Genomic DNA, 16,282 nt, shown 5'->3' on the forward strand with positions numbered 1-16,282 from the left:
TCTCGAAAGGAACGTTTGAAACGAAAATTCTTTCTTTTTATGGGAAAGTTCTTTTTATTGTCTGAGGACCTTTCTAGCGTTTCATCTAATTTGGAACCAAATAATAATTCCCCCTCACAAGGTATTCCGCACAGTTTAGATTTTGAGGAGGTGTCCCCTTGCCATGTTTTTACCCATATACCTCTTCTGGTAGAGTTCACCAAGGCCGTGGTCCTGGCAGATAAACGGACCGTGTCATCTGCTGCATCTGAAAGATAATTAGCAGCGTGAAATAAGTTATCAAAGTCCTTTAGTATCTCTTCTCTGGGTACCCCTGAAGCTATCTGGGATTGTGTATGAGACAACCAAAGTTTTAAAGATCTGGCTGCGGCTGTAGATGCGACAGCTGGTTTAAATGTTAGTGATGAAGACTCCCATGCTCTTCTTAACAGATTATCCATTTTCTTATCAATGGGGTCTTTTAAATTTCCAAAGTCCTCAAACTGGAGATCAGATTTTCTAGAGACCTTAGAAAGAGCGGGATCTAATTTAGGTGACGGCCCCCAGAATTTCTGGTCATTAGGGTCAAACGGATATTTATTGGCAAGAGACTTGGGCCAGAATGCTCTCCTCTCTGGGTTATCCCATTCCCGTTTAATCATATTCTTCAGAGAACTATGTACTGGAATGAAAACAACCTCAGGATCAGATAAACTCTCATACATATGATCGAGGGGTGATAGAGTCTTTTCCTCAGTCTTAATACCCATGGTATCACGCATAGCTTTAAGAAATAACTTTAAGGCATCAGTTGCAAAGGCAAATTTATGAGGCTTATCAGTGTCTAACTCCTCTCCTGAAGGAATTTCCTCAAGAGACGATATATCCACCTCTCCCTCAGATAATTCTGAGTCCCCTGAATCTTCACCCCTCTTTCTTTTTTGTAAATTTACGGCAGAGTCCTGCCCTGGGGGAGGTTGAGGTGTAACCGTGACATCACTACTAGATGTAGAAGGATGAGATGGAGGCACCATAGGAGAAGGAATAGGAACAGTCCCAGCAGCTGGAATGTTTGCCTCCTTAATAGCTTTAATGGCAGTAGCCATTTCAGAACGCATCCATCCCATCAAATCTTTAAACACCACGGGTGATTCTTTCTTCATAACTTTGTCAATACATGTTTGGCATAATGATCTAGAAGAAGAGGATATTTTCACGGCACAGATGGCACATCTTTTATGATCAGACTTCTGAGCCTGTTTTCCCTTGTCACTCTTATCAGCCTTGTCAGTTGGATCAGATTTGTCTTTATCCGTTTTAGGAGCATTAGGCTATAAAAGAGACAAAGAGAGAGTGTAACTAACCAGCCTCTTATATAAAAAAACTATTTATACATATCTGAAAAAGGAGTCAGCAGATGACACCAACCAGAGAGGCTTCTGAGCCAGGCTCCACAGATCTGGTGGAGGAGGATCCAGCGGCAGTTTCCATGGTCAGGGAATGGATTCTGACCAGGAAATGAGCTTTAAATAAGCCGCCCAATTATGCCACGCCAAGGTAAGCCGCGCCCCCCCTGACAGAGTGCGCTTCCAAAATATGAACCCCCCGTACAACTGCTGCTGTACCTATAGTTCCTCCTTACCTTATGGGCAAGCGAACCGCTCCCTCACCGCCGGGCTCTGGGATGCAACGCGGCTCACTGCCCTCTGAACGCTGGATAGGCTTACCCGCGGTGACTGAGTGACATTATCCGGCTGGCGCGATCACATGATCGGCCTCTTCTTCCGCCGGAAGTGCGTCAGACGCGCCTGTGCGCGCGAGATCCGATGGGGGAAACTATTCGGCCGCAGCTCCGGCGCACGCCGGGTCCCTGACCCGCGATACTCGGCCTGAGTCGTGCAGCAGCTCCTGCCTTACAGACATGGTTGGCTTCAGCTCCCCTGTAGCGTCCTGTGTGGTGGACAGAAAACAACTGACGATTTACTGTGAGTTCCCTATTTATATATGCCTGCCTAATGAATATGCAAATGTCTGTGGTATTTTTAGCTTCCTGTCCATTTGAAGTGGGGAAGGAGACAAGTCTCATGGGTGCTGTCCGAGGACGTTCCTGGGAAACACTGCTGCCGGTATTTATACTTCTGTGTGGACATTCATAGAAAAGGATACAGTTGCGATAGGAGTGCGGAGATTTCCCGAACTAGGCTGGCGGTAGGCTTGTGGAAACAGGAGAAGCTGCGGAGTTGATACATTTCAACGTGTTCCGCTCTACTGCAGCTGCCTGGGAGGTATGTGTCTCCATTAGCTTAACAAAAGTTTGCTTTCCTAAAACAGAAAGAATTTGCGATAATTCAGGTTGGAGTGAGCTCGAGATGTCTCCCAGGCACCACTGCTGAATATATGCAAATTAACCATTGCAGTTTCTCCATTAGCTTAACATTGTTATCGCCACATCAGAGGGGGCGGTATTCCCTGTCCTCATACCGCTTGCGGTAATCTTTATGAATTGACAGTTTGTTACGTTTTTTATGATAACCACCACACGAGGCAGTGATTTATCACTCTGCTCGGAAAAGTCAGCTTCGCATGCGGAAAGAGCCTTTATGAATGGAGACTTTGCTAAGAGGTCGGTAAAGTGAGCTGTTTTCAGCAATTCCGCATGCCATTGTCGGCAGATTTCCCTACAACATGCAACCAGATTGTCGGCAGATTTCCCAACAATAGGCAACCACATTATTGGCAGATTTCCACACAATAGGCAACGAGATTGGCGGCAGATTTCCCCACACAATGCAGTATATGTAGTTAGGTATATAGTGGGCTAACATTTACATGGAGGGAGGGTGGTTGGGCAGGCTGGTACACTATTTGCAGTGCAGGCACTGCACTGGGTAGGCAGTTAGGTAGCCGGGGTGGGCGGCTGGGCAGTTAGGTAGCCGGGTAGTTACTGGGGTAGGGTCCCGACTCCCATCACCCCTGCCTTACCTGGGGTCCCCCCTCCTTCCATCAGCGGTGAGAGAGCGGCATATACAGGAAGCTCAGGCGGGGTAATCAGCCGCTAGAGGTTCAGCTGCCTCCGAGCTACGGTGTCTCCTCTCTGTATTGCTGCTCGCAATAAACCAGGAAGTGGTGCGAGCAGGAATATAGAGAGGAGACAGCGTAGCCCGGAGGCAACTGAACCTATAGCGGCTGATTACCCCACCGGAGCTTCCTGTATATGCCGCACCTCCCGCCGCTGATGGAAGGAGGGGGGCCCCTAGGCAGTGCAGTTTCCAGGCTAAAATGCACCCAGGGCGAGGGTGTAAAAATGTGGGTGCCCACAGTATAGGTTAGCCAGGTCTAGTTGCACTCAGTATAGATAGCCCAGAATAGGTACCCCAGTATAGGTAGCCAGCTATAGGTCCCCCAGTATAGGTGAGCCACTATAGTTGCCTCCGGTATAGGTTAGCCAGGTAGGTGCCTCCAGTATAGGTTAGCCAGTATAGCTGCCCCCAGTATAGGTTAGATAGGCAGGTGCCCCCGGTACAAGTTAGATAGGTAGGTGCCCCCGGTACAAGTTAGCTAGGTGGGTGCCTCTAATATAGGTAGCCAGAATAGTTGCCCCTAGCATAGGTTAGAAAGGTAGATGCCCCCAGTATAGGTAGGTTAGGTAGGCGTCTCCAAAATAGGTAGCCAGTATAGTTGTCACCTGTATAGGCTAGTTAGGTAGGTGCCCCCAACAGTGGCGTAGCTAGGGTGTTGACACCCGGTACAGATAATTCACCGACACCCCCCTCTCCCCCAAAAAAGCGAAGCGCGCAGCGGCAAAAAAAATTGGTGTAGACATGACATGGGTGGGGGTAACTAATGTAACTGTAAGGCAGTGGGCTAATATAGGTAGCCAGTATAGTCGCCACAAGTATAGGCTAGGTAGGTGTCCCCAATACAGGTTAGATAGGTAGGTGCCCCAGTATAGATTACATAGGTAGCTGCCCCCCCAGCATAGGTTAGGTAGCTGCCCCCCCCAGCATAGGTTAGATAGGTAGCTGCCCCCCCCAAGCATAGGTTAGATAGGTAGCTGCCCCCCAGTATAGGTTACATTAGGTAGGTGCCCCCCAGTATAGGTTACATTAGGTAGGTGCCCCCCAGTATAGGTTACATTAGGTAGGTGCCCCCCAGTATAGGTTACATTAGGTAGGTGCCCCCCAGTATAGGTTACATTAGGTAGGTGCCCCCCAGTATAGGTTAGATAGGTAGGTAGGTGCCCCCCAGCATAGGTTAGATAGGTAGGTAGGTGCCCCCCAGCATAGGTTAGATAGGTAGGTAGGTGCCACCCAGCATAGGTTAGATAGGTAGGTAGGTGCCCCCCAGCATAGGTTAGATAGGTAGGTAGCTGCCCCCCAGCATAGGTTACATAGGTAGCTGCCCCCCAGCATAGGTTACATAGGTAGCTGCCCCCCAGCATAGGTTACATAGGTAGCTGCCCCCCAGCATAGGTTACATAGGTAGCTGCCCCCCAGCATAGGTTACATAGGTAGCTGCCCCCCAGCATAGGTTACATAGGTAGCTGCCCCCCAGCATAGGTTACATAGGTAGCTGCCCCCCAGCATAGGTTACATAGGTAGCTGCTCCCCAGTATAGGTTAGATAGGTAGGTGCCCCCCAGTATAGGTTAGATAGGTAGGTGCCCCCCAGTATAGGTTAGATAGGTAGGTGCCCCCCAGTATAGGTTAGATCGGTAGGTGCCCCCCAGTATTAGGTAGGTGTCCCCCTAATGGAGGGGAGAGCCAAGGGGAGGGCAGCCCGACCTCTCCCTCCCTCTCCCAGGGCTGCCCTCCGTGCTCCCCCCTCCAGACTTCATAGAGCAATGCGCAGCCTGTACCACTCCCCTCCCTGCGGTCCCATCGCCGCTGCTCCTCTGCTCTCTGTAATACGCTGATACACACGCTGTATGTCCTGTTTAGCGGAAGCAGCGTGTGTATCAGCGTATTACAGAGAGCAGAGGAGCAGCGGTGATGGGACCGCAGGGAAGGGAGTGGTTTAGTACAGGCTGCGCATTGCTCTATGGAGTCTGGAGGGGGGAGCACTGAGGCCAGCCCTGGGAGAGGGAGGGAGAGGTCGGGCTGCCCTCCCCGTGGCTCTCCCCTTCATGCAGCGCATCCCCTCTACTAGGGACGTTACCACCAGCCTGCGTACGTCACACATGACTAATCACTCACCGCTTGTAGCGATCCGCTCTGCTCTGCATACATCTCTCCTCTGCGCACATGCTGCCATATATAGTGTTTCCCTCTGTTCAGCACCCGCCTTTTATTCTAATCGCCTCCCCACAATGCATCGCGCTGGCCCAGTGCTATACACACGCCTGGCCAGTAGAGGGAGCTGGGGGCATTCTCCATGGACAGAGCAGAGCATACAGCAAGGTTCAGCAGCCCGGAAGTACTGTATACAAACCATGTGATACGTCATCAGCCACAGCTGCAGAGCTAGCTAGGAAGGCTGCTTGGTGTGAGTAGATGCTGCTGGTTAGCCTGTAATAGCTCAGAGCACAGATCTCTGTGTAAGTGCTGCATCTGGAGATCTGCACCTGTCTAGTGATCAGTCTGGGGAGTGACCCTGATCAGCTACATTGCTGGTGACATGCTAATGAGATCTGACTACCTGCTGCAGGCTTCCACATAGGGGCTCATTCACTAGGAACACAACATTAAGGATGGGAAGGCATTTTGGCTCCAATAGTGGCTGGTTGGGTCACTCTACTGAAAATCAATAATAACTTTTTTTTTTTTTTTTTTTTTACAATATTTATAAATGATTTAGCCAGTGTGTGCCCATTGGAAAATCTTTCCTCTCCCTGATTAACATCCTGAAATGTATCACGAGAGGTAACATCCTAAGTGCTGTCAGGTGCCGCTCTCTCAAATTATTATGTAGTATTTATATAGCGCTGACATATCACGCAGCGCTGTACAGAGTATATTGTCTTGTCACTTAACCAATGGCGAGAGACACTCACCTGTGCCGTGCGTCCGTCCCCCAGAGGCTGAACCGAGGCCGGTGTGCCAGGTGGGACGGACGCATGGCACAGGTGAGTGTCTCTCGCCATTGGTCCATATACTTGTACACAAGTTCCCCATTAGGTCCGCTTTTGATATAACGGACGGGGATTGGCTTAAGAGGATTTCAAAGCCTGTCATTGGGTAGTTTGAATATGTGATGTGGTATATATATATATGTGATTACAAACGGAGTACTTTGAGACTGTCATGGCTTGAAAAAGGAGCAGGCTGAACGCTCTGAAACGTCACTGTTACTTGTATACTTTGTCATCTGTATACTAATGACGGTCTTTTAATAAAAGTAAGAGAGCAAGTGATGGTGCCGGCTACATCTTCTTTTCATCATCTGCTCAAGTGGTGATTGAGCCTGCCTGGGCACATCAGTTAGGGCCTTCGTGGGGTGGTGCATTTCTTCAAGTTTCATACTGTGATAATAAAGAATGGCTGCTAGATTGATTTACATGTTTAGATGCCAGAAAGTCCATTTTAACCTATTGGCATTTTTTGTTTTGTTTTGTACATGACTGTTTCTTTAGGTATGATAACTGAATTGATTTGATTGCAGGCACAACTAATCAAGCTTAGTAGAGTTACATGAACCCCATTAGTGCTCCTGAATATACCAATACATTGATTTCATGTACCCTTTTATCAGATGTTCATTAGATTCAGGGCTAGTTCACAGTGCTCAGTTGCGTTGTAGAATAATTCTGCATGCCATCGCTCTGTGCCCATGCAATACTATGGGCCTGTTCACAGTAATGCATTGTAACTGGTCATGTTATTCCAACTCGCTGCATGGAGGCCTTGTCTTAAAGTACACCTGCAAAAAAAATAAAAAAAAACCAGCTGCTGGGGAGGGGATACTTACCTTGCCAATATTTACCTTCAGGGCTCCAGCACAGGCGCAGTAGAAGCTCTCCGCTTGGGCTCTGGCTGGGTTGCGGTAGGTAAATATTGCAGCACATGGAGTTCGGGGCTTCCAGCGATGGATGCAGGAGGCTCCTCCTCCCGAGGTAAGTATCCCCCAGTGGATGTTTATTTTTTCATTACAGATTCCCTTTAAAGTCTCTGTCCAGTCTCCATTGCAGTTCACACTCATTATAATGTGTGCATTATGCAGCTGACCACAGTGAACCTAGCCTTAAGGTAGCCATACACTGGTCGATTTGTCATCCGATTCAACCAACAGATAGATCCCTCTCTGATGGAATCTGATCAGAGAGGGATCGTATGGCTACCTTTACTGCAAACAGATTGTGAATCGATTTCAGCCTGAAACTGATTCACCATGTGCTGAGCTGCCGCTGTCGCCTGTCCCGTCCCCCCCGCATACATTACCTGAAGCCTGGTCCCGGGCATCTTCTCCGCATCACCTCCTGGCTGGCATCTCCTCCGCATCACCTTCCGCATCACGACATCCGGCATCCGCGTATAACTTTCTGTCACTCCAGTGACAGCAGAAGTTGAAATAGAGCGCCCTCTATTTGTACTTCCGCTGTCACTGCAGTGACACAGGAAGTTATACGCGGATGCCGGAAGTTGTGATGCGGAGAAGATGCCAGCCGGGAGGTGATGCGGAGAAGATGCAGGGAGCCAGCTTCACTTAATGTATACCTGCGTCGATCGTACGCCGCTAGCGATGCGCTCCCTACCCGCGGGAGATCTACGGTAATTTCCCGCACGGAGCGATCGGCGGGATCGATCTATTTCGGGATGAAATAGATCGAAATTTAGCATTTTGCGTGAACAATGTGACAGCAGATTCGATCCCAGTGATGGAATCTGCTGTCGATCGGCGGGTAATCGGCCTAGTGTATGGCCAGCTTTAGTGTACTTATCAAATCTCATGTCTAGTCTACTAAATATCTGATGCTAATACTGTAATCTATACTGTACAATGAGTGGAAAATCAGGTAACTGTTCAATGCCTTCTAGGTATGGATTGTGTTTCAGGTCTAGTCCTTTGCATCTGTGAACATCCGATACAATTCTGGCACAAATCTTGTCTGGATCCTCCGGAGGCTTCTTGTGTCTTCCGGTACACCTCCAGAGCTACAGGGACACTCTTTCTAAATGGCAACAGCGCTCCTCCATGCACGAGCATAGCCGTGCTGCACCCGTGCAAGTATAAAAAAAAAATATATATATTTTTTTTTTAAAATATTGTTTCCTGCTTTCCTTTTCACCAGTTCAGCCTATCTGGACGAACTTGCTCGTCCAGATAGGCTCTGCTGCTGTCGCCGCATGGTGCGCGCGATCGGGCGCGCTCCCGCTGCCCGCCGCTAGCCCCCCGATCAGTGAATGGGAATATAATTCCCATTCACCGATCTAAGTCCCACGGGGCTCCCTATTTCACTTTTCAAAAATCTCAAATCTTTTCAAAGGACGACGGCTCAGCAGTGGCAAATTTTCTAGCATTGTAGTGACTTTTAGGGGTTTCAGGACTGGTGAGTTTGGGGCCCCTAGGCCAAAGAGGTCATAGCCTAGAGTCACAAAAGCTTGTTTTTTTGTCAATGATGGCGGTGACGAACGTAAATCCCCGCCATGTCCGTTAGCAAAGTCTGAAGCTCACGATATGTCAGATGCAGGTAGAAGGCATATTGTTGTACTTGCACTCCAACGTTGGATTCCCTACATCTCTGCAAACCAGAGTTATGGGGGTGCAAAAGTGCTAAAATTTCCCATAGGCTTTCATTGGGGCCTAGGTTATGAGGGTACAAAAGCGCAGGTTTCTGCCGAACGGTATGGCTGAGCGACTCCAAATTTTCAGGCTTTGTACGGAGTTTAAGGGGGCTCGGGGCTGGTGAGTTTCAGGCCCTTACCTTACCGTTCGGCAGAAACCTGCGCTTTTCCTTTTTCCTATTGTTCCCACTGTTCTTTTTAACATTCCCAGCAATGTTGGTGTTTCTAGCTTTTAAGGGGGCTTTGCTATTAACCGCTAAAGTCGGCAGGGGGTTAATTTTCCCACGGTCAGAAGGAGAATTTTAAAATCGATTTTCTCAAAAACTATAAGGTCTTTTTGAAAAAAAAAACAAATTCCCTCTTGTAGTCACTGCCCTCCTCTACATACCCTGCAAATTTGGTGTTTTTGCTATGTAAGGGGACTTTGCTATTAACCGCTAAAGTCGGCTGGCATTAAAGTCTATGGGAAAAATGCAAACCTAACTTTTTTGAAAAAAAACTTGTGGTTCACCGCAAACGCGAACCACCGAAGTTCGCCGGGAACCGTTCGCCGGCGAAACGTTCGGGCCATCTCTACTGGGGACAGCCGTGTCACATGGCTGTCCCCCTGGGAGACATAAGAGTGATCGACTGTCATAGGCTGATGCCTATGACAGCTGATCATGGTGATTGGCTGGCGGTCCTTAAAAAAAAAATGTCATTTATTAGAAAAATAAAGAAATAGAGAGATTTGTTAGTGGGCAGAAAAGGGGGGGGAGTCACTTGTGTGCTGTGTTGTGTGGTCATGCAGCAAGCCCTTAAAGCTGCAGTGGCTTAATTCATAAAAAACGGCCTGGTCTTTAGGGTGGTATAAGCCCATGGTCCTTAAGTGGTTAAAAAACAACTGACCTGAGAGCAATATTGAGGCTGCCATATTTATTTTGTTTTAAACTATTCCAGTTGCCTGGCTGTATTGCTGATCTTTCATGCATCAGTGGTGGCTGAATCACACATCTGAAACAAGCATGCAGCAAATGCAGTCATACATAAAGGGCCACTATTGCAAAGAAAAACTTGTGTACACATACTTATAAGAAGTACCGGTATATTTCTACCAGATTAAAATGCACTATAAATTACTTTTCTCCTATGCTGCTTTAGCTTACAGTAAGCAGGAACAATCTGACAGATTTTGGACAAATCCATCTCCTCATGGGGGGGTTCTTGGTATCTCCTTTATTGTCGTCAAAAGCAATCCCTGGAAAGAATCTGTACAAAGATACGTGCCAGCCTCCCTTATCACAGCACACTATTTTAGAAGTTGGACTGACCGACTGATGTTCAATAAGTGCTTGTGAAAATAAAAAAAAACTCTGAGAATCCCCCATAAAAAGATGGACTAGTTCAAAAACTGTTTGCTTTTTACTGGCTTATGAAAGCAGCAGGAATATGAGATATAACTAATGTATAGCACATTTGAATGTCATGGAGAAATGTACTTGTATACAAACATGAGTATTTTAAATGTAAACATTTTTCACGATGGTGGTCCTTTAAAGGGACCCTTAGATCAGGCTCAAAACGGAATTTGAACTTACCTGGGGCTTCCACCAGCCCCCATAGCCCGCAAGGTCCCCCAGGGTCCTTCTGACTACTCTCCTGGTCACGCTGGCACCGCGCACACCACGCATCATCATGCCAGCTGGCGTGAGAGTCCTGTGCATGCACGGTTCTCTAAGACTGAAGCGCGCATGCACAGGACTAACGCCGGCCGGGGTGATGGTGTGCAGTGGGGGTGTGCATGGCCAACTTGTGTATTGGCACTGTGTATTGACCTGAGGAAGTGGCTAGTACCTGTGAAACGCGTTGTCTGTCTGTGTTTTAAATAATAAAAAAAAATTCCAGTTGAACTGGTGTCCTATCTTCTGGAGATGTAAGAGAACACCTCACTTTTATGATTTATTTTTTATCCTATAATTTGGCCGTCTCCATCTCGGCTACTAGTTGGGTCATCACCTAGGTTTCTCTTATAACCCCCAGAAAACCTGGAGGTTACATTCAGGGCTGTGGAGTCGGTACAAAAATCATCCGACTCCAGGTACCCAAATTTGCTCTGACTCCTCGACTCTGATCCCTTAGTCTAATTTTTACAAAGGCTATAGATTTGGTACAAAAATCATCTGACTCCGACTCCTCAGTTTATGAAACCTCCGACTCCAGGTACCCAAAATTGCTCCGACTCCGATTCCACAGCCCTGGTTACATTGCTATATTGTAGTTCTTGTCTATATGCCATAATAAATGTTTCACCATCTTGTTACAAGACCCCTTAACACCTTGTTTTGTGGTATGGAGACATTGGGCCTGATTCACAAAGCGGTGCTAACAGTTAGCACCCTGGTGAAGAGCCCTTTATCATGCCTAAACTCAGTTTAGGCATGATAAGTTTAGGCATGATAAGTTTAGGTGTGATAAGTTTTTAGGCGTGATAAGTTTAAGCACCAACTGGGTTAGCACCGCAGTGCACAGCTGATCAAAAGTTTTGCGCTAGCAAAGTCTGGTGCACTTTGCATAGAGTTTAATGGCGCTGCTTTGTGTGCGGGACTTTGCGCGCGTAATAAACTTATCTAAACTTAGCATGCCTAAACTTATCACACCTAAACTTATCATGCCTAAACTTATCATGCCTAAACTTATCATGCCTAAACTGAGTTTAGGCATGATAAAAATAGTTATCACGCCTAAAGTCTTTAACTGGGTTATCACTGCTTTGTGAATCGAGCCCATTGTCTGGGCCATGTGACATTGCCTATTTAGGTTTGGAGTTGCTATAGCTATTGGGCAGAACCATGTATTGAATTGTTTATTCATAGAATATAGCATTGTTTTTAGCTTTCATTGATACTGGCCATTATTTCTGTGAATGACAGATTCCCAAACTAAATAAGGAAACCGTTCGTATGAGAGACCCACAGCGGGTGCAGGAACTAATCGTGGCGCTACAGAATGGAGGAGATCGGTAATTACAGGTAGGTTTTGCTGAAGGATGAAAATGTACCTGTGTTTCCCTGAAAATTAGCCCTCCCTCGAAAATAAGCCCTAGCTGTATACACATAGAAAATCGAACACTATGCTAGTGTAAGGGGCGGTGTGCAATCTCTTACCGCACCTCCCTTGTGGCTGCATCCCTCTCTGTTCATCTGTAAACAGCTCCGGTATCCTAACATGGTCGCCGCCCTTTGACCTCATCACACTCACAAGTCTGCACAAAACAGGAAGTAAAATATAATGCACTCATAAGGCTTGATTCACTAAGCTGTGCTGCTATAGCATTTGTCACTACAGTGTGCTGCTTTGGCAGCCCAGCTTAGTTATTCAAGCCCATACAGCTTATCTGGTTTACTGTAGTGACACATACATTCTACAGGGTGGGCGGTTCCTCGCATCCATAAGGATTCTGACATGCATACGCAGAGTTGAGAATACTCATTCATTTCTTTCTGGTATCTTTTTCTGCAGGTCATTTCTGACTTTGACATGACACTGAGCCGCTTCCAGTACAACGGTGAAAGGAGTCCCACCTGCTATAGTGAGTATGCAGCTGTTGCCCCCTACTGGTCTGCTGTGACATTCCCTGGATAATAACGCTGCCGGCCATCTTATCCCATCTCTCCTACACAGATATTATTGACAACAGCAAGATGGTTACTGAGGAGTGCAGGAAGAAGGTGGGTGGAAGAATTATACAGAATACTCCCAGCAGCTAATAACTAGTGCTTACTTTTATTTGTGTTGTCAGCATGAAAACAAGATTCTAATAGGTTGCAGCACTAATGTTTCTCTATCCCGAACAACCCTAACTGCAGGTCAGCTTTTGCTGCAATGCAGAGGCTGGTGTGTTGTCAGGTGGGTGTGGCCTTGCATACATGGCCACACCCCTGCCCACACATGTATCTGCAAGCCAGCCTCTGCTCCAATAAGGAATGTGTGGGGTAAAAAATTCTTTACTTGAAGGGGGACTTTGAGTTGCATATTCCACTTCCCGCTATTATGGTTGTTCATAACTAACCACACAGAGGTTTCTCTGCAGTAGCAAGGCACTCCCAGGTCATAGCATGCTGTGCGTTATTGAGTAGTTTGCACCATCCCCTATAGAAATGAGACGTACCATATACCGAAAGTTTAGGTGTAAGGTACTTCTTCTCTATGTGTGCAGTAGAGGTAAGGGACTCGATCACAATAACACTTTCCTTCCTTAGCATCCAGTGAACAGTGCTTAGATTAGGACTGCCCCACCTATGTAAAGCACGCTGATGTGAGATTAATATGGAGGATGACATTATTACTTTCTTGTAAACCATGTAAATGACTTGGCTGTGCAATTAATTCTCTGCCTCTAATACCTGGAGGGCTCGTTCACACTGGGGGCGTTTTTGGCCTTTTTTCAATCGCAGGCGATTCTTAAAATCGCCCACAAAATGCTTGTGCAATGAATCTCTATGAGACGGTTCATATCAGCGCGTTTCGTGCGCTGTGCATGCAGCAAAGCGGTGCCTGGTCCATTTTTGGGGCGATTTTGCCTCAATGGAAGGTATAGGAAAAATGCAAACGCTCACAAAATCGCTTTGTGCAGCAATTGCGTTCACGTTTTTAAGAATAAATTATATTATTCTTTTCCAGGTCAAAGAGTTCACTTCCTAACTTGCGTCAGGGAGTGAATTAAAAAAGCATTCAGGAAAAGCTCTTAGAAAAGCACTTTTCACAAATACGCAACGCCCACCCAAGCGCCGGGAATCAAAAAAGAAAAATTGCACCAAAAAAAAGCCCATCGCTAATGTGAGCGGAACGCAATGTGAATGAGGCCTTAAAGGGAAGGTCCAGGCAAAAAAATAAAGAGAAATCAGCTTCCTCCAGCCCCTTGCAGCTGTCCTGTGCCCTCGCCGCAGCTCCGGTGGCTCCCGATCTCCTCCGGTGCGAGGTCGGCATCTACCTGCGCACCAATGTCCGGCTCATGGAATTGCACTGACGTCATCCGGATTGTGTTCCGCAGGCGCAGAATCCTGCGCAGTACAGTTCAGATGACGTCAGCGCGACTACATGAGACGCACGATGGAGTACAGCTAGGCCTCTGAGACCGGAGAGGAGCCCAGGCCACCAGTGGGGAGCGGAGCTGTGGCGAGGGCACAGTACGGCTGCCAGGGGCTGGAGGAAGCCCGAGGTAAGTGGATTTTTGTTTATTTGATTAGCCTGGATGTGTCCTTTAAAGAGAAACCGTAAGGGTCCCTTCACACTTAAAAGCGCAAAACGCCGACGATTACCGCCTGCGTTTTGCGGGAGTGATTTTTAATGCAGAAAAATCACTGGACACTGCAGCGATTTTTCTGTGATCGCATTTAGCGCTTCTATAGCACTGAAACGCGATCGCCGGGAAATCGCCTGAAAATGGTGCAGGCTACACGTTTGCGCTTGGCGATTTGCATTAGTCGCTGGCGATTAACACAAATCGCCCAAGTGAGAACGGGCCCATAAGGTATCATTGCAATAGCAAAAGCGCTAACGCTTGAGCGTTTTGCCAAAATCGCCGGCAAAACGCTCAAGTGTGAATGGGCCCTAACCAAGAATTGAACTTCATCTCAATCAGTAGCTGATACCCCCTTTCCCATGAGAAATCTATTCCTTTTCTCAAATGGATCATCAGGGGGCGCTGTATGGCTGATTTGGTGGTGAAAACCCTCCCACAGTGTGATGTCAGTTCCTCACAGCACTGAGGTAGTGACATCACACTGTGGGAACCTTGTTGCATTGTGGGAAATAACATGTCACATGATGCCATAGTCACCATGTATATTGCCGCTGGAAAGTGTGATCGGGTGAGTTACCATGAAATCTCTTCCAGCGCACACTTTCTCCAGAGGGAGGAAGACAGAAACTGTTGCTTCCTCAATCAAAGTTTGCCCACTTCTGGTCTAGGGCCAATTTTATGGCTAATCCGACTAACTTATCTGTATGTTTTGGTGTGAGGAAAGCGGGGTGCCCATGCTCCTGATAAGCAAATGGTGAGGTTTGCACAGGAGTGGGAATGTTACAAATGGCAGCAGAGAGGACTCCCAGCACTGGTGCAGGAAAATGCACTGTGGGCAGCCCTTACAATTGCTCAGAGGTCTTTATAAGTTGTTGTTTTTTTACCTCTTTTACATTGATGTGCAATACCTATGATCTGGCAGCAATTCTTTACATATGGAAGTGTGTGTGTGTGTGTTGTGATGATTGGTGGCACAGGGAGGCCTACATCCCTACAGGCACCTGCTATTTTGTGGACAGAGACTGCAATAACTTGTAAAACCACCAGGGGTGACCTGTTTCCTTACCTCTAAGCAAGTACAGGATTGTTCTTGGGCAAAGAGCACAGTGGTTTTACATGCACGGATTTACACACAGTCCTTGTCCTATAGAACACTGCTGACGTTGAATTGAAGATTTGGTTTAAAAATACAGTGCTAATTCATTTGTGCTCACCATCTGTGTTTTTATATCTGTTTTATGAGAATTATTGATTTTTAGAGTTACAAAGATTACACATAGGCTGTCTTTTTTTATATTTATTCATGTCCTGCTACTTCTTGTAACCACATGAAAGAAGAGGACCCTGGGCGTGTGTGTGTGGTTGGATGGGGGGCTGGGGACTGGTTTTGTTGTGGTGCCTGTTAGTCTTTTGTCTACAACTAAAGGTGGCCATAAATCTGTCGACTTGGCCCCCTTCTCTCCCAGCTCCGCCCCCTCTCTCCCAGCTCCGCCCCCCTCTCTCCCAGCTGCACCTTCTTCTGTCCCAGCTGCGCCCCTTTCTCTCCCAGCTGTGCCTTCTTCTGTCCCAGCTGTGCCCCTTTCTGTCTTAGCTCCACCTCTTTATCTCCAAGCTCCACCCTCTTCTCTTCCAGCTCTGCCCCATTCTCAACACGGTGCACCTTCTTCTTTCCAAGCTGTGCCGCTTTCTGTCTTAGTTGACCTCCTTTCTCTATTAGCTCTGCCTCTTTTTTCTCCCTGCTCTGCCCCCTCATCTCCCAGCTGCGCCTCCTTCTGTCACAGCTCGGCCCCCTTCTCTCCCAGCTGTGCCTTCTCCTGTCCCAGCTGCGCCCCTTTCTCTTCCACCTCTGCCCCATTCTCAACACGGTGCACCTTCTTCTCTCCAAGCAGCGCCCCTTTCTGTCTTAGCTCCACCTCTTTATCTCCAAGCTCCACCCTCTTCTCTCCCAGCTCTTCCCCATTCTCAACACGGTGCACCTTCTTCTCTCCAAGCTGCGCCCCTTTCTGTCTTAGCTCCACCTCTTTATCTCCACGCTCCACCCTCTTCTCTCCCAGCTCTGCCCTCTCATCTCACAGATGCGCCTCCTTCTTTCCCAGCTGTGCCCTTTCTCTTCCAGCTCTGCCTTTTTATTTCCCAGATCCGCCCCCTCATCTCCCAGCTGTGCCTCCTTCTGTCCTAGCTGCGCCCCTTTTTCTCTTCCAGCTCCGCCCCATACTCCACACGGTGCTCCTTCTTCTCTCCAGTTGTGCCCCTTTCTCTCTTAGCTCCGCTTCTTTATCTCCTAGCTCCGCCCTATTCTCTCC

The 16,282-nt window shown here is 47.6% G+C and overlaps 1 protein-coding gene across 5 annotated transcripts in view; it reads left to right on the forward strand.

The window, feature by feature from the left end:
* LOC137525263 (7-methylguanosine phosphate-specific 5'-nucleotidase A-like) overlaps positions 1-16,282 on the forward strand; it is a 606,367-nt gene that overhangs the window by 467,085 nt on the left and 123,000 nt on the right. For 2 of the 5 annotated variants that reach the window (XM_068246300.1, XM_068246299.1), the window contains exons 11-13: positions 11,608-11,706; positions 12,197-12,266; positions 12,359-12,405. In XM_068246300.1, coding sequence (XP_068102401.1) covers positions 12,215-12,266; positions 12,359-12,405 — 99 coding nt within the window. In that variant the 5' untranslated portion in view covers positions 11,608-11,706; positions 12,197-12,214. Of the gene's footprint in view, positions 1-5,363; positions 5,515-8,115; positions 8,142-11,607; positions 11,707-12,196; positions 12,267-12,358; positions 12,406-16,282 lie in introns of those variants that run through there. The other 3 variants (XM_068246297.1, XM_068246296.1, XM_068246298.1) reach the window with 3 other exon arrangements.

This window comes from Hyperolius riggenbachi, chromosome 7, assembly GCF_040937935.1.
Source record: "Hyperolius riggenbachi isolate aHypRig1 chromosome 7, aHypRig1.pri, whole genome shotgun sequence".
Lineage (NCBI taxonomy): Eukaryota > Metazoa > Chordata > Amphibia > Anura > Hyperoliidae > Hyperolius > Hyperolius riggenbachi.